General features: G+C 39.4%; 1 protein-coding gene across 1 annotated transcript; it reads left to right on the forward strand.

Annotated features, from left to right (window-relative positions):
- Window positions 1–324: 324 nt before the first annotated feature.
- arrdc1a (arrestin domain containing 1a) lies at window positions 325–10,785 on the forward strand. The gene is made up of 8 exons (XM_026188540.1): window positions 325–523; window positions 3,435–3,545; window positions 3,796–3,846; window positions 6,443–6,597; window positions 7,109–7,291; window positions 7,850–8,026; window positions 8,447–8,981; window positions 10,108–10,785. The coding sequence occupies exons 1-8, from the start codon at window positions 406–408 to the stop codon at window positions 10,143–10,145; spliced, it is 1,368 nt and encodes a 455-aa protein (XP_026044325.1). The 5' UTR covers window positions 325–405; the 3' UTR covers window positions 10,146–10,785.
- Window positions 10,786–19,062: the final 8,277 nt, after the last annotated feature.

Consider the following 19,062-nt stretch of genomic DNA (forward strand, 5'->3'; position numbering starts at 1 on the left):
CTGCTTCCCAGTTTCTGGGGAAAAACACTCTGGAATTGCTAATGGTTGTGAGGCGGTCCTTCTCCTTCAGCCATTAAGTTCTGGGAGTTGATCTACGATGAGAATACAGAGGCTGTGAGTGCTGCAGGTAAGTGTAATGGGTTTTTATGCATGTAGATATTTTCAGGCATATGATACTAGGCAAAGAAAATGAAACATTGGAAAACTTTACTTGTTTTATGCTAAGAGATATGCTAAGAGACAACTTCGTTATTAATACGCCTGAAAAAGCAGTCTTTTATGTAACGTTTGTCCGGTGAACATGACGTCACTAAAAGGGGTGGGGACGAGGAGGTAAAAGTGTGTGCTGTCGCCTGTGCGCACAGGTGATTTTCAGTCTTGTTTCGCATTACGTCGGGTGAGAAAATGGGAAAGCTTCAGGAGTTTAAGATTGCCTTTGAGAAAAACAAAGAAGTGTACAGTCCGGGAGAGTCCATCTCTGGAACCGTGACAGTAAAACTGGGCCAACAGCTGCAGTGTAAAGGTAAGAGCCATCTGCGCTCAGCAGGTGGGAAAACGTCGACCTCGAGAAACGAGGAAGTGAGTTGATTTGGTAACGAGTCGTAATTCCTACACTGTTCCCACGCCTGGTTTTAGAAATAACTTCTCCTATTTGAAGATCACTCAGAGGTTGAAAAGCCATCCTGTGGTGTTCTGTGTTTGTGGTTCTAAAACTTGCATATGATTTTTCATTGGCCGTTTACCGCGGTGTAGCTCTGCACACTGATTCAATGGAAAATGTTTAATGAGGCCTAATGGGAAATTTGCTTCTGTGTTTTGTAACACTTGGTTCAATGTTTTATCCCAATTTCCCAAACTATCCAAAACACAAATTGACGGTCTTTCATTAAATTACAGCAAAATACCTGGATTTTGGACTATGTAAATATTCTGTTTTGATAGTTTATAATTTGTTTAACATGATTCTTAGTTCAACTCCTCAGTCCTACTCAGCTTTATAAGCATAGATTTCCTACTGTTTTTATGTTACGTGTAGATTAAGTTTAGTTAAAAGTTGAAAGATTAGCTCAGAAAATGAGTTTATATTATACATTATTGCAGCACTGTATTCTATACACCTCTCTTTACCTACCCGACATTCATATTCAATCTAAAATGACTAATTAACCTAACATGCTTGGCTTTGGTGAAAACTAACTTGAGGAAACCCACACAGGCATCAGAGTCCCCAAAGAAAAGCACCAGCCAGGATTTTAACCAGGGACATTTTTGTGAGGCGACTGTACTAAATACTCTATCACTTTGCTGCCTTATTCCAGTTTTGGCTCTGTGTCAAGGCCCCCTTCTCTGAAGGGACCCTCTAAAGCATAGGTGTCAAACTCTGGCCCGCGGGCCAAATTTGGCCCGCAGCCTAATTACATTTGGCCCACGAAGCCATACCAAATTACTATCAGAGCTGGCCTACTATTATACAGCTAATATATATATTGTTTAGTATTAAGCTTTGCTTGTTCCATATTCAGTTTTTCAGCAAAACGTGTTTGAGTCCATAAGAAAAGATTCATTCTTATATCTGGAGGAATAAATATATTTCAGTAAATATTAATGTTAGCCCGCGACTTTGTTCCAGTTTTGAATTTTGGCCCACTGTGTATTTGAGTTTGACACCCCTGCTCTAAAGTAATGCACTGGCGTTGAGCAGTGTCTAATTGGTTCTGCTGTTTTATTTATTTTGTAGTGTTGTATAGTCAGACTGTACATTTAAACATACTTAAGACTGTCATCAAGAGACCAAAATGAAACTTGAAACAGGAAAACTGAGTGTCATTGTCCAGATTGCTGTAAAAGCAACATCTCATCCATCTGAATGCACTTATTCATTCTTCTTATTTGGGATATTTAACATCTCAAAGGTTCTACTGTGTCAACAAGGACAATAAAAGGTAACACATTTGAATGCAGATTGCAAGGGAAAGGTTTCTTCTACTCTTTGTAGCTCTCAACCTGCTGAGTGGCGTCTTTGTGTTTTGTTACTTTGAATGCTTGCGAGGCCTCTGGTCTGTTTACATTCCTCTTCAGGTAAAGCTGGTCGGACTGTCGGCTCAAGATCTCTTATGCTACATGCTACAGTTTCACCGTTTAAAATACTAATGGTATTATTAAACTATTTTTAAGTACTGTGATGAGACGTGCCACTGAAAAATATTAACACTGCAATAAAAATCTTAGTTTCACTCACCACTATTCACTTAAACAGCCAGTTTATTGAAGAACCTACAAACAACTTTTCATATGTTTTGTTCTGTTTTGGGATTTCTTGAGACTGGTAAAGGTTGTGTTTAGTATTCTAAACGTTTTTGGCGCTCTTCATTCTGTTCATGTGATGCCATCATTATAGCAGTGTGCTTTCTTCTATTGCTGTTAACTCAAATGTGTTACTGAGAACATTTTGAACATTTTTATGTGACTTAAAATTGGGAATATAACAACATGTATTTGGACCACAGACTGTATTGAAAAGATGGACATTCTTACCTTGATGTCAACCATTTAATTTCTGGACAAACATCACCACATTGTAGGTCCTGGACATTATTAGCAGGTATTATTGTTGCTGGTATGTTCTTTCAGAGGTAGATGTGCCTTTATTTTGAGCATATGCTGAAACACGTGAAATTTAATTGGCATTCAGTAATAGACACCATAACTCAATTCTAAAACTTTAATCACAAAAGCTGAAGCCCAAACTTCTTGGTAAGTCATTATTTTAACAAACCATATTACTTGTTAGATCATTTTTCAATCGAGATGGTTCTCCAAAGGCACCAACAGCACAAAACGGCTTAAATAAGTAATGATGTATGAACAAAATGGAAACAAATTTGTCTAACATTGTAGCTGTAAAGCTGGGGTATTTTTTTATGTTCATAGAATGTAGGACCTGGATTTTATGTAATGGTTACCTTTGTTTCTGTTAATGAAGGATTACATTAAAACAGTAATAAAGCATTCAGACTAGTTGAATAACCTTCAGACTTTGACCAACAGTAGACTGTAGGAACAATACAATGTTGTGGAATATTTGGCTGCCTTTCCTAATCTGGTGAAAATCTGGTTCAAGCATTTTATGGTTTTCAGTATAAAGTCAAGCTTTCTTTATACTTTTGACCAGTAATTTGTTTTTGGTCTGTTTTTGTTACAAAACATTAGCTGGCTTAGGCTATTTCCCAAATCAAATAATGCATCCTAAACTCTCCTGAAGGGTGTTTATTACAGGTCTTTTGCACATATTGATGTTGTATAAATCTGGAGCAATATGCCATTAAACAGACCAATAACACACCCTTGAGGAAAAGACTGATTACGAAAAGTGTTTCCTGCTGTGGCTACTACGAATCGTCTGTAGTTAAACTTGTGTATTTTCTTATCTGCAGCTATCAAAGCGAACTGCAATGGTTTCTGCGGCATCACCAATAAGTTCAATGACACAGCATGGACGATGGAGGAGCAGTACTTCAACAGCACGATCTCAGTGGCAGACAAAGGTGTGCTTCCAAATGCTAATTAAAACTGTGTGCAAATGTCCAGTGTCCACAAAATACTTCCTTGTGAGATGGTTTGTTGTGATAATTGAGACAAATTTGCAAATGGAACTGGTCAATGTGACAATATGTGAAGATTACAACTTCTCATTTTCCACTGCAGCCTTGAGGCATATCTGACTGTTTGGAAACAACAGAGCAACTGTTACTGTTTCCATCAAAGGATTTTATTTGTGCTTTGTGTCCCAAATAGGTACCCTGAAAGAGGGAATGCACACATTTCCCTTCAAGTTTCTCATACCAGGTAGGTGAAGTTGATGGGATATTTTTGCATGTGTTTATTTTCCCCTTTCATTTCCCAGTCTGTCAGACATGTTCTGGCATGTTGTGAGGATGGGACTGATTTTCTTTTCCTCCCAAAATGTTAAAAATATATGTGTGTGTACACACACACACACACACACACACACACACACACACACACACACACACACACACACACACACACAATATGCATGCTTTTGTTGTCTCGTCAGTTCGCCTCAACATACGCTCGTCATATTCTGTGATATGATTTACTCTGACATGTTTGACGAGGTTAGTGGCGTTGCCACAGCACCTCACTTTCTTGCCACATGTATCATCATCGCGTCTTGGCTGTTTGTGGAGGTAAAATACGTCCACACATGACTTTGTTTACGCTCAGCCATTGTGAGTGCGCCACCAGAGGCTGCGACACATTTATTCAGCCGTATTTCACATATGACTGTGAAATGCGTAAGAGGAGGTAGTTCCTTCCAATTTAGATAATCCCAATGATGTAGTTGCTTTCCACTGTGTTCCTGTTAATGAAAAACTACAAATTTACCCCAAAGTACTAAAATGGTGATATTTTAATATGAGAATCTATTTTAGAGCATAAATTACTGGTATTGGAAGAATCGATATTTCAATATCAATCCGCACACCGCTAGTGAAGGGTTATTTCTCATGATGGTTGGGGTGGTTTTAGTTTAACCTCCAGATAAAGTGGTTAAGAGATCAAATTGATTCTTTGTTTACAACCTGCTCAGAAATTTGTTCCTTTTATTAGCCTTTTCTTCTGTTTTTACATTTTTGCCTGACTATTTGATCTTCAGCAAGGCTTTGGGTTGTTCATTTTTCAGTGTTGTGTTGAAAAACAACAGTGTAGTCGTGAGTCTTGACTGCGTCACTGACATAGGTATGCTGGGCAGCACTGACGCTGTGAGATAAGGTCACTCTAAATCTTTGGCGCTGTCAGAATTTTGTCCATCAGTAGTGATAAGGCAATTGCAACAGTTCTCGTTTTGGGGCCACCACAACAGATAATTTGGCCCTTATAACCTGCCATCAGTCATCTTTTCTCTGGAACGGGCCACAATTGCAGAGCGTATACATGAGTTGAATGAGGTGCCATGATGGTGTCTAACTAAGAAGAGACTGGTGGATGCTTTCCACTACCATCCCTGTAATGGTTACTGTGACGTCAGCAGTATACAGTGTGTTCCACTGACTCATAACAATGCAATCTTTGAGAGAACTCCCTGGTTACACCATTAATTGTTATGGACTCTTAAGATAACTGTGCATAAAGATGACGAGACAGTTGAATAATGAGGAAATATTTTAGTATCACCATTTGAAGACTTGTTAACTTTTTATTCAGTGCCAAAACTGTTGCCTGAAATAAAATACTTGACTTCCTTTCTATACATTGTCTTGATTTGTTTTGGCTGTCACACAATAGAACACAGGCAACAGTGTTTAGTCATTGTGTAGGTGCATGTCTGCAAGATGACATGCAGACAAGACAAGAAGCCTTTTATGTAATGTAGCTAGGATCACAGAAACTCAGAACCAGTCAAGCCAGTTTTTGTGAATCTGATATGAATCATTAAGCTTGTTTGCTTTCACTCCTAGAGTGCTGGCAGGTGCCTACCAAGTTTTTGTTTGTTTGTTTTTTGGTTTGTTTCTGTATTTGTCAAGATTTGGAAGGTTAATAAAGAGAAGAGCTCTATACTTTATAAATTAATATCATAGTTCTTTTGGGAAAAGGTGTCAAAACTCAGCAGCTATTTTGGAATTAATCTGGATGGATTATAGCTTTAAATTCAGTTCAGCGGCTCGGACATAAAAACTCCCTGGACTGTGTCAGTCAAATCCAGTGAAAGCTATTTCAAATGTTGGTGCCCCAAAATAGGTAGTTAGTTTTTTTCCCTGCAAGTTATGCTACTACCAATATTACTGTTATTACTGTTCATGCACACAGTATCAGAACTATACAGCTTCACTCATTCACTGCCATTGACGTCTATAGCCGTCAATGGCAGTGAATGAGTCAATGGGTTTAACTCATTCACTGCCAATGGCTGGCAGTGAATGAGTTAAAGGACTGGAGTTAGTGTTGACTGAAACCATGTCTTATACTACTTTGTTATAGACAAAAACACAAACAGAAAGCAGAGTTGGTTACATTTTTACAATGTTTTAAAGCACAGCTGTACATGTAGGTTAATTAAACACAGCACAAAGTACAATTACTTTGTTCTGAGGTATCTGTATTTTACTTGAGTATTTATTCTCACAATGTTTTCTTTTGGTCCCTACATTCTTCAACAAGTCTTTATAGTCTTCATGTTCAATAAGTGTGTTACTTGAGGGTTAACACATTTTAGAGGAGTTACTCAAACATCCCTTCCAGACATTAAAAGGATTTAAATCTAAAATGACAGATTACTAATATTGTGGCCGCCTGAGGAAAAAATATCCCTGCTCCTGGGTGCTCTTCACTCTTTCTGCAAAAACTGTAACTCTTTTAAAAACTGTAGTTCACACTACTGTATAACTACAAACTAACACAGTTCACTTCTTCCCCACAGCCACTGCTCCAACGTCTTTTGAAGGCATCTATGGAAGGATCATTTACAGAGTGAGGGCTTTTATTGACACACCACGATTTTCCAAGGACTACACCACAGAGAAAGCTTTCTTCCTGCTAAGCCTTCTGAACCTGAATGAAGTGCCAGATATATGGGTGAGACATTGTAGCTGTATGTCTGTATTCAGTCCCTGAATGGTTGGTCCTAAACATTGAGTTAATTAGTCTTCAGAGTTCAAACACACAACAGCCAAGTTTTTTTGTTTTTTTGATTTGGAGCTTGGACCAACCCTAACACTTTGCTGTTTATCAGAAATAGTTCCAATGAATCCACAAACTCTAGATTTTTGGATAAGTGGACAAAGAACACAAGAGAACTTGCACATCTTCCTCATCCCATGGGGCAGGTGCAGAGCTGAAAACAATGGGACAGGGAGGAGGTAGAGTCTGATGAAGAGCAGGTGTGCAGTTGTCAACTAAATGCAATAAATGGGGAATCTAGAGTTCTGCATTTGTGTGAACCGTTAATTCTAATCCTTTGAATAACTAGACAAGAAACTGTTTGAGTGTTATTTGCTTTGTTTTGTACTTACTGGCATTTAGATTCACCAAATTAATTTAAAGTCAATTATACTATTCAAAGTGTCTTTTGCCATGACCCATATAGGGAACCTGCTCATCTGCAGTGACTCAGCAGTTCACCTACATGTTGATGAAAACTGGCACAATAGTCTTGAGGGCTCAGACGCACATGAAGGGTTACACACCAGGAGAGATCATTCAGGTGACCGCCAACATCCACAACCAATCTGGGAAGAACACTGGCAACATGGCAGCCAGTCTGATGCAGGTTGGAACTTTATCTCCTTAACTCTGGTTACCTTCTGGTATTAGTTTTCTCACTTTTAGTGTTATGTTTTTACATTTACAATCCATGTTTTAAACTTATTTTCTATATCTTCTAAATATGATTGCTGCGTCGATAAACCCAACAGAAGACCAAACTTGAGTCTGACACTATAGGAATAACAGTTTCTAAATTTACTATTGCTAGCTACTAGCAGTCCTGCTCACATTTAGCAGGACTGGCCCTTCTGGCATTTTCTTCTATAAGTTAATTGAATGTCAAAAGTATTTGTTCATCTGTCTTTGCATGCATTACTTAACTTAACTGACATACCATTCTTAATGAATAGGGTTCTAATATGATGTTGGCCTAGGCTTTGTAGCTATTACAGCTTCAATTCTTCTGGGAAGGCTTTCCACAATGTTTGAAAGTGTGCTTATGAGAATTTTGACTATTCTTCCAGAAGCCTATTTGTGAGATCACACGCTGACTTTGGGCTGTATTTTGCAGTCAAAACACACTGATCACAGTTTTTGACTATCCATAGTCGTATGTTTTCAGAGAGTGACCTATGAGACGAAGAAGCCGACCTATGATCTGAGAATAATAGCGAAGGTGGAGGGAGGCGTGGTGAAAGCTGGCAAAGAGGTGGAGTGGAAGGAGCAGATCATTGTTCCTCCCCTGCCTCAGTCCTCCCTCGCTGGCTGTGAGCTTATAAAGATCGAATATTTTGTCAAAGTAGGTTCATATTCCTTCTCTGATACATACTCAGTATTGCTTTTCTACCTGTCTGAAAAATTATGAGTAGTATGTGCAATACTGTAAGCATGAGGATGGCTGCAAGAACCTATATTATTTATTTATGTGTGTGTGTATACACACACACACACACACACACAGAGTTTAAATGATGATCCCAATGTTTAGCCAAGGTTTTGAATAATCAGGTCAGTGACAAGCAATTTCTAGTAATCCCTAAGAGCCAAGAGCTCCCATAGTCTAAAAAAGGTGATTTATTTATTTATTTATTTTTTTTGTGCTGATTTAAACTTTTGACCAGCTGACAAAGCAGATTTACATCCACTAATATTGACAAAGAATGAAAATCAGAGTCTATTCCACCACCCGACATTCTTTTTTGTTCTGCTGATGAACCAGGTGTGTCTGAAGTCTCCTGATGTCATGCTGACACTACCCATCCACATTGGGAACGTCTCATTAGACAAAAAACAACGGCCTTCCAAAAAAGCATCTGCTCCTTCCACTGAGGATACGCCAGCCTCTGACTCAACACTAGACACATCCATTTCTGCCTCCTCGCCCACCTTGCCCCCTCGTCCAGCCCCAAAACCTGCTCCTCGTCTTGCCCCTCGCTCTAGGGGATCCTCCCACAATTCCCCCAGCGCTCCTCCAGCTGACTACCACCCAGGAGCAGAGGGAGGGGCCTTGATGAATGAGGACTTCCAAAACAAGCGGCAGTCTCAACTGGTGTCACCCAATGCATTTAGTTATGCACCAGGCCTCTTTTTTCCTCAAAACCAGCAGCCAGTCGGACCAGCTGCAGCACCCAACGGGCCTGAATTTAGTGGGTCCACAGGGACCACAAGTCTTTACCCCTCTTTGAATGGTACCACTTCAGTGGCAACACCACAGATCCTGCCTCCAGACTACAGCACTTCAGATTATCCAAAAGGTGAGTTGCCACACAATCTACCACTGTTGCTCTAGAAATCAGTAGACTCTACTTTTTAAAAACTTCAGCGATGGTTCAAGCCTCATCGCTGAGTAATTACTCACAGTATCGACTGCAACAACTTTAATGAACCCTTAGTTATTCCTAGAAGTTCCTTAAGTAATGGTTCCTGTAGCTGCTTATTAGACTTTGGACTCGATTTAACAGTCCTAGGCCATGCAGCACTAATGGTTAAGGCAGGACTCTGACATCCAGTTTTGGTTTCTTCCCCTATATCAGCATTGATGTGGAGGTTTCAATAGCAAGGCTTATCTTTTGGGAGAATACTACAGTGGCTACCTGTGCCGTCATGGCAAGCATAAATAGATGGCTGTATGATGATTTTACCAGCAACTGGTCTGGATATTCTGGGGCCTTCAAAACCTCTTGCTGCAGTTTTGAATTTATTGTTCCCTTAATGATTGAAAGACTGGGTAGCAAAGCAGCCCAAACCATGATGATCCCTCCACCATGCTTCATATTATGTGATAGTCTGTAGGAATGTTTTGTACCTTTGTGCAGCATGGCAGCCAGTTTAAAATCTCAATCTGCATGGAATTCTTTGGAACAGGAATTCATGTTGGTGGAATGCAATGGCTTACTAATTGTAAAGTATCATCAGCTCATCCCTGTTCACCAGAAACAACAGAGTCTCATGAACCCCAACTTAGTTCAGTAAAAGTTTCTGGTGTGATACAGTCACTGCAAGGTGTTAGTGGTGTTGCTCAGCAATCCCATGGGTGTGGCTCTTTGCAGAATCAATGCAGCTCTCCCCCACAGCAGTACTCTTAAGGAAATTAATAGGAGATTGATTGGCTCTACAAATTCACATATAGGAAAGTCCAGTTGCGGGATAAAGTCTAGTTACCCAACTAGCTTCATGCTGTGAAAATAGGTGCAGTAATTTGATCCATCAGAAGAACCACAGCTACTAATGTGGTCCAAACAAGAGTGTATTCCGATTGAACAAAGTCAACTGGAATACAAGGACCTAGCTCATACTGCTTGTTTTGTGGCAATATATAAAGTGTGGTATTTAACAGTGTTTAAATATTAACCAGTTGGATTGATGGTGTGTGTGTTTCAGAGGCTCCTCCTTCTTACAATGCGAGCTGCAACACATGAGATGGACAAAGAAGAAGAAACCAGGAACGACTAACAATTAAATAGCATCTGTGATGTCATGTTAGTTTTTTAGAATATAATAATTGAAAACAAGTCCAGAATTTAATTATGTTGATGTCATTCCAAATTTAAACTGTAGGATTTGAAATGAAACAGATGTCGCCTTATTTTCTTGAAATGCTTTGTTCAGAAAGGGTTTTGTTTTAATATGCTTTTAATCAGTTTGCTGATGTGTGATTGTGTTAAACGAGCACTTCCTTTTGTAAGCGGTCTACATGTAGCTCTGTGAGGACATGATATGGTGGCGTTTAGCCAGATCTCCATCTGTTGAGGCATTTACTTTCATGTCTTGTGCTGTAGGACATAGAAGTAAATGACCAATGGGGTTGTGTATTCCTTCTTTTTCACTACTGCATGTATGTCACCTACATTATATGTTGGTTCTGTATGTGCCTTTTAGTTGTTCCACAATAAGGCAGGTGTGACCTGATGCTATATTTGGGCCTTCATAATGAATAACACTTGAGATTTGTCTTCATATATCTTTGTTGAATCACTTGAGCATGCTGAAAGCCCATTTATTTATTGTTCCAACTTCCAACTACTGTTTGGATTCTAATAAACCTGTGAAACCCATAAATTGTGTCATACTTAAGACTCATTAAGCATTTTTAAGACCTTTTTTTAAAGGAATGCAGTTACACTAGCCGGTCATTTTCACCCACCACTTGCTAACTTGCCTATATTCCTGCTAAAAGCCTGACAGAGTCCATCTGTTTGTTTTTTGCCTAAGTGCAGTGTAGAGTGTGAGGCAGAGTGAGCATGTCCCATTGCTTTTTGTTTTTGTTATTACTGGCTGCCAAAAACCTGGAGTTTCATGTGCCACTGAAGGTTTTTGGGAACACTTTGTAAAGGTTTTTTTTTTTGTTTTTTTTTTTTTTTTGTGTGTGTGTGTGTGTGTGTGTGTGTGTGTGTGTTTCATGATTCTTAATATACAGTGGTGTGAAAGTGTTTGTCCCCTTACTGATATTTTTATGCATGTTTGTCACATTTACATATTTCAGATCATTAAACACATTTAGTTTCAGTTTAGCTCAGTGGGTGAGCAGATGACCCAGTCTGACCCAAGGCCCCCCAAAAATAAATCGAAATAACACAAGTGAACCCAAAATGCAGTTTTCAAATGAATGTAATTAACATTAAGGGGACAAATCGAAACCCCTGTGTGCCCCCTAAACTGCAATAACTGGCAATGAGTCTTTTACAGTTCTGTGGAGGAATTTTGGCCACTCCAGTCTTCATTTGGTTTTTGAGCCATTCAGAGGTGGACTTGCTGGTGTGTTTTGGATCATTGTTCTGCTGTAAAAAAAAACCAAGTGTGGTTCAGCTTGAGGTTACGAACCAGTTGGTTTTCTTTGTTATCTTTGTCTAATATTTACATTTGTTTAATGATCTAAAATGTGGCAAACAAGAAAATCAGGAAGGGCTCAACCACTAACTGCTCAACAGATGCCTTGAAACCTCTTTGTAACTTTAATATTATTTTATAGTTTAAAATCTTCTTTTGGCTGCTCTCTTTAAGAATTACTACAGGAAAGGCTTACAAGATGGTAGTGAGACCGGCTAATTTTCACCCCATCTCTAGAATCTTCTATCACACCAACCCTATCCTTTAGGATTGTTTGGACATGTACAACCTTTCTTCTTTAGCTTTGTCTTTAACCCACTCAACCCAAGCCGTTCCTTTGATACTCATTTCTAATCTTGTAACTCCCAAGAACTTCCATCATCTCTAAACTATACCATAGCAGGTCTCACTACCATCTTGTAAGCTTTTCCTTTCTCTCTAGCTGATAGCCTTCTGTCACAAATAACCCCTGACATTCAACTCAACCCAATCCCCACCCTAACTGCACACGTTTACTTCAACTCTTGTGAACTGTTCATTGGATGGTTGACCCCAGTTTTTTTTTTTTGTCATCCATCTTCAATTACTTTATTGAAGTATATTGGAGATGAATCTTTTTACAGGGTGGAATAAAGCCTCTATTTTTAATAACTTCGGGAAAAAAGAATTTCATTTTGTCAAAATTGTACATACAGGCTCAAATAATGTTTAACATTTAACCAAATGTTAACCACTAATATTTGGTTAAATGTCCATCTCGACCTAACCCTTCTTGTTGCCATTAACAAGCTTCTGGTAAAATTTCGAACAGATATTTGACCACTCTTGGGTAGTTTTGAGGCACAGATTTGGAGAGCAGTCCACAACTTTTCAATGCAGCTGAGGTTGGAGCTTTGAAGCCATTGCAGAATCTTAATGTTAAATAAACCAGTTTTGATTTGTGTTTGGGATCATTATTCTGTTGGAACCTCCAGTTGTGTCCAAGTTCTAACTATAGTTACTGATTTGGAGTGAAGTTGAGGAATAACAAGGTAGTCATCCTCCTATCCCATCCACTTTGTGCAATCAGAATCAGAGAAACCTTATTAATCCCAGAGGGTAATTGAGTTGTTATAGCAGCAAATATACAACAAACATCAAGCACTCATACAAAATGAGTGTGGAAACAGAGTTATGATACGTAAATATTAAGATAAATATAGAGATATAACTATACATATAAATCTAAAAGGACGAGTATGTCTTCAAATATGTCATGGTGTACATGGTGCATTGTGGTGTGATTAATTCTGTTCCACATTTGTGGATCTGACCTAAGTGGATGAATTAAAGAGTGTGATAGCAGTAGACTTGTAGTCAAGAGACCAAGACAATACCAAGACCAGAGGGTATGGAGACCAAGACTCAGACAAAAAAGTCTTTAAACTGCAGCCAGATGCTGCTTCGTTTACGGGTGTCAGCCATATTTATGTATTTTTGCAATGCACAGCCCTCCTCTCTCTCACCCTCTGTTTTTCACATAATGATATTATCCTATATCCTCGCATGTAATTGGCCACAATATGAAGGGATTGGAGCATAGCTGAGCCACTGTGTGAGAGCTGAGCAGCCAAAGGAAATTAAGTGAGGAGCCGGCTCTCGCTCAATGGGAGTCTATTCTTCTGATTCACTACAAAGCGCTCTCTAAGCACGGCTCTTAGAGCTGATGCTTTAGCGCACGACACATTATCAAACGTTACGTTGTGTGTCATGGATACTGTTGACTCCATAGGCAGAGCCAGACATTTTATACACCTGGGGCTTAGCCCTAAAGGGTCGTATGCATGTGGGATGGGGGTCAGAAATGACTGTGGCTGTGTTTTGAGTTTTGTTTAAAAAAGAATGACTTCATCTTTTACTGATGGCATGAAGTTGGCTTTAATGTTAGTTGTAAGGTCTTGGGGTTGTTACAGCTTCACCTTGATCACAAACTACACCACCGTCGAACTAAAACATAACATAAAATTCAATGAAATAGTAAGACGAGTGAAATAAAGACATAAAATGATCTATATAACATACAAACATACCTCGCTGGCTGAGCCATGCTTTGAGGCAGAAATGAGCACTTTACAGATACTTTTAAGAAACAACTTTCTCTGAATTAAATTGGCTTCTCTTGCTTCAACTTGCCATGCTCACACATCAACATGGGCGTGCATCTCCCTCAGGTGCACCAGTGGAACCAACATGCAGTACAATAGTTCCTACATGAGAATTTTCACAATAAATTACCTAATGGCATATAAAATATGCATAGTGCAAAACAAAATACATTAACTGAAAGTAAGGCAGTAAAACTAGTTTTTAATTAAGCAGCAAGGCAGAACAAAATCAGAGCTGTATCCAGACACGCAGACTAAACCCCAATTCAACCAGACCCAGAACTGATCCTGAATTAAAACAGGACTACAACAGTTCAAAATCAGGACTACTTAGGATTTAACCACGACCGAACCAGAATCAGAACTAGATGATAGCAGCACTAAAATCATCATAAACTTGCACTATACTTATTTTTTAATTCTACCAAAGTACAATATTTAGATTGAGAAAAATTTATATAATTATTTATCCTTGTTGTGCAAACAAGCCTGCAAAACTTAATAAATATAGAATTTGAAAAGTAACAAATGGTATCTAAAAAGAAACACTAGGTACGAGATACATGTTCTGATGAGTTTTGGCAAACAACCATCTGACCTCACCTGCTCTTATTCCATCTCTCTCTGTTCCTCTCTCTCCCTCTTTGTGCTGACAATCATCAAATATACAGTGGAAACCAGATATTTACAAACTCTTCAGATCAAAACACAAACACTTTTTTAATTGTAACATCAAATCAGACTAAATGTTTATTTTTGTTTAGATTGATAAATATAAAAAACATTTGTTAAATTTAAGAGTAAAGAGAGAAAATCTGTATTTCTTAATTGTAAATGGCACCAAATTGTATTCAAACTGAGCCACACTTATGGAGCTCCACAGTTCTCTTCCTGGTGTTTGGTTGACATCTCTTGATGTTCCCATGTCACAGAAACAGGCTCTGTGTTTTGCCTTATATGCATCCACAGCTGTGCCACCAGTTTACTCACATGGACTCTACGAACCTATCAGAAGCTTCTTCAGCTCAGAATGGAATCGTCTGCAGTTTTCTTATTAATTAACATTAAACTTAGTGTACATGTACTCCTAAATTTGATGAAAGTGATAAAAATAGAAGCTCTGTCTCTCTTTATTCTGACATTTAACTAATTCGAAAGCTATTTCAATATTTATTTATCTAAAACAAAACAAGTTTACTCTAAATTGATGTTGTACAGTAAAAAAAAATTGGTTTTATGTTTTTTCCCTAAAGTGTAAATATCTGGTTTCAGCTGTGAATATACTGCTGTGTGTTGAAGTTCCTCTTGTTTTGCATAGAAATATACTGAACAACATACAAAGCATAATATATAAAATAACATCTACCTGAGTTTTTCTTTGAAAGAAGCTCCTTATGTCCATTGTTGTGTTCATCAGTACATAACTGAAACGCTTTGTTTAGCCGTGGAGGGAAACAACTGAAAATATGAAATAAACACATGTAAGCTGAGACTCTCTAAAGAAACAGCTTTGTTGTTGTTCGGCTTTTCATTTCGCCATTTGTTGATTCATTCGAAGAGCAAGTAACGTAATATGGGTCAAGTGATCAGTTTGATATCAATCTTTCGTGATTCACCGTCATATTTACATTATTTGTACCGAATTATTTGCTTTGGTACCTGGCAGGGGCGATTTTAGCCCATTTTGGGGGGTGCTTCAGCACTGTTTGCATTGACCACTGGTCAGTTCTGCATTTCGGGGCAATGAGTCTTTTGCTGCGTGTGCTCTGATGGTTCATCATGGAGGCGTGCATGTGGTGGGCGGGGTTGTCCATGATACAAAGAAGCTTTTTTAGCATTCTCCTCTCAGACACCTCCTCTAGGTCCAGTCTGACACCCAGGACAGAACCAGCCTTTTTAATCGGTTTGTTCAGCCTGTTGGCATCGGCTGTCTTCACCCCACTGCCCCAGCACACAGCTGCAAAGAACACAACACTCTTTACCACAGAGTGATAAACATGGTCAGCATTTTCCTACAAGCATTAAAGGACCTGAGCCGCCTCAGTAGGAAAAGCCGACTCTGCCCTTTTTTAAAGACAGCATTGGTGTTCTTGGTCCAGTCCAGTTTACAGTCCAAGTGTACCCCCAGGTACCAGTAGTCCTCCAGGATCTCTACATCAGCCCCTCTGATGGTGACAGGGGGAGGAGGAGGAGCCTGCTTCCTAAAGTCCATGATCACTTCCTTTGTCTTTGTGATGTTAAGTTGTAGATGGTTTAGCTCACACCACTCAACAAAGCTGTCCACCACACTCCTGCACTCCTCCTCCTGTCCGTCTGATGCAGCCCACAATGGCAGAGTCATCAGAGAGTTTCTGCAGATGGCATGACTGAAACTTGGACCTGAAGTCAGACGTGTAGAGGGTGAAGAGGAAGGGTGATAGGACCGTCCCCTGTAGCGCCCCCGTGCTGCTCAGGATGTTGTCCGAGCGGCAGCCCTTCAGCCGAACATGCTGTGGTCAACTTGTTAAGTAGTCTGTGATGCAAGCTACCAGTGGGGCATCCACCTGCATTTCTGTGAGCTTATTCCCCAGCTGTGATGGTCTGATTGTGTTAAATGCACTAGAGAAGTCAAAGAACATGACCCTCACAGTGCTCCCAACAATGTCCAGGTGAGAATAAGCCTGGTCCAGCAGGTAGATGATGGGGTTGATAAGCAAACTGTAGGGGGTCCAGCCAAGGCTCCACCAGCAGACGCAGATGTCTCAGGATGAGTCTCTCCAGCGTCTTCATGACATGTGAAGTCAGAGCCACTGGCCTGCAGTCACTGGGGGTCGACGGGTTAATCTTTTTAGGGACAGGAACCAGGCAGGATGTCTTCCAGAGTGATGGGACCCTCTGCAGTTTCAGACTCATGTTGAAGATCCGATGTAGAACTCCAGACAGCTGCGAAGCACAGCACCTGAGGGCCCTGGGACTGACACCGTCAGGGCCAGCAGCTTTACTGGAGTGGAGTCTGCCCAATTCTTGATGTCATCTTCTGAAAGGGACAGGGTGAGACAGGCTAAAAATGTTTCTCCAACTGAAAACGCTACGTCCAGATGAACAGAATCAACCTTTTGGGCTATGATTAGTGTAACTTTGCCAGTAACTCTTTAAAGTCAACAGTATACACTCTACTGTGGCTGTAGCTCAGGTGGCAGAGCAGGTCAGCCACTAATCAGAAGGTCGGTGGTTCGATCCCAGGCTGCCTCCTGACTGCATGCCAAATATCCTTGGGCAAGATACTAACCTTGTTTGCCTACTGGTGGTGGTCAGAGGGCCCGGTGGCGCCAGTGTCCGGCAGCCTCGCCTCTGTCAGTGCGCCCCAGCTGTGGCTACAATGTAGCTGCCATCACCAGTGTGTGAATGACTGAATGTAGTGTGAAGCACTTTGAGGTCCTTAGGGACTAGAAAAGTGCCATTTACACTCCAACACATAAGGATTATTATAGATAGATTCTATTATAATTTAATAGAATCCTTGCCATCCCTCACAAGTGAGCCCCAAATACATCTGTGGGTAACATTACTACATTTACTGTAAAAACCACACAGTTGGTTTTGAGCTTTATTTTTTGCTCAAAGCGCTCAAAATTTGGATGTGTTTGGTTGACTTCTACATGTTTTTTTACATTTTCTGGGAGTTCCTGTCATCAGGTTTGCTTTACTTACACAGTAGAACAAAGCTAGAAGCTGGAATAGAATTTGGTTTTATTTTTAGTCAATTTAACACTAAATGTGTTTTCCTTCTTTATAAAAAGTTGACATGTATTATATTTTGATGGACTAATTCTGATCAGTTGTAACAGTCCACTTCATGCATGCTGACTCGAATCATCCTCTGCTGAGCGACTTCTGAAACATGAAGAAACCTTTTTAAAATTTATACTGCTGTGAATGTTGTATATCTTGTAACAGTGACATGATGTTTACTGTGAGTGCTGAGCTTTGGTTATAGTAAACCTGCCTTGTGTTGTTTATCGGATATTCACACCAGAAGCATCAGCAAGAATTTTCTTTAAAAGAAAAGAAAAGAAAAAACGAATCTGTTATGAAAACTGTTACGAAATCGATCACCTGAAAATAATGGATGTGTTTTTCTAGCTTTTCTTATCTACAGTACAAATATAGTGTGTATATAGTGAGGATGACATTTTTTTATTAAGATATTTTTATGAGTTTGCAGCTTGGTGTGTCTCTCTCTCTGCTTATATGAGTGAATGGAGCTCACCCGGCAGTATCTTGCTTTCTCCAATCTGTAAGCCAGGATTATCAGAGTAGGATATTTATCTATATAATATTGATTTGATTACGCTTCAAATTCAGGTCAGAGAGAGGGTATTGTTTTCTTTTACACATGTGTGTTTAATAAATTAAAGCAGTAATGATTAAATTATTACAAATCACTCCAGTTGATAAAAATGTGAATTCTGGCGCCTGGCAGAACCTTGAAGCCGCAGGTGCGCCACCTGTTGGAACTGGGGTGAAGTGCACCAAAACTTCAGATTTTGTCAGAATTACGTGACCTGTGTGTTTTGAAAGGCATTCTTTTCTATAAGCTTCTGTCATCTCCGCAGAACATAAAGTTTCTGACTCGTGATTTCCAAAAGGCAGCCTGGATGAAATCCAATAATGAAAACTAGGCAGACATTAAACACTGAAGAAAGGACTTTATTGTACACAAAACTGGCAAAATAAAACATTTTCAGTTTAAGTCCAGGTTATCTATTCCTGTCAATAAAACACATTAAACAACTATAAAAAGAAAACTGTTGCCTCACAAACTGCTTGTCAGATTAACTTTTACCCTGAGCACATCAGCAGAATTACCCACACTTTATAAGAGCAAAACAATAGCAGGATGAACTGAGCAAAGAATCTTAATATGCAAACTGAAGAAAAAAAACCTAATATTGAAAAGCATTTAAATGTGGTGTATAATATTCAGATAAAAACCTGACCTTTCTGTTTGGCTCGAACAGTCTGTGAGATCTAGTTTTGTTAATGCTGACATGCCTGTAACAGTAACTGCACTGCTGTTGTAGGACTCCAAACTTTTTTGGTTTTGTTTATTTGTTTAAGCTACAAATCAATTGATAGATAACTTAGGGCTGCCCTAAAGTGTACCCTACTTTATCTCCCTTCTGGACTATCCAGTGGGCTAAAACCTACAAAGTAAACATGAATTTGATGAGACTTGAAAATATGAATTGTAGCTCTTTTTCCAACAATCTTTCATATAACCAAAGATTTCTGCGGTCAGTCTCTTCCTGCTGGCCTGATGCAGGTTGAAGAAACAGACACAGGCTTCACATTTCAACCTGAAAGCGGTGTCCTTGTTTTTATA

Source organism: Astatotilapia calliptera, chromosome 12 (assembly GCF_900246225.1).
Source record: "Astatotilapia calliptera chromosome 12, fAstCal1.2, whole genome shotgun sequence".
Taxonomy (NCBI): Eukaryota; Metazoa; Chordata; class Actinopteri; order Cichliformes; family Cichlidae; genus Astatotilapia; species Astatotilapia calliptera.

Excerpts from the sequence above, each read along its gene's own strand:
- arrdc1a (XM_026188540.1), top strand. The coding sequence starts at position 406 with ATGGGAAAGCTTCAGGAGTTTAAGATTGCCTTTGAGAAAAACAAAGAA. Across the intron at positions 3,847-6,442 it reads CTTCAAGTTTCTCATACCAG|CCACTGCTCCAACGTCTTTT; the intron begins GTAGGTGAAGTT and ends TCTTCCCCACAG. Across the intron at positions 6,598-7,108 it reads ATGAAGTGCCAGATATATGG|GGAACCTGCTCATCTGCAGT; the intron begins GTGAGACATTGT and ends TGACCCATATAG.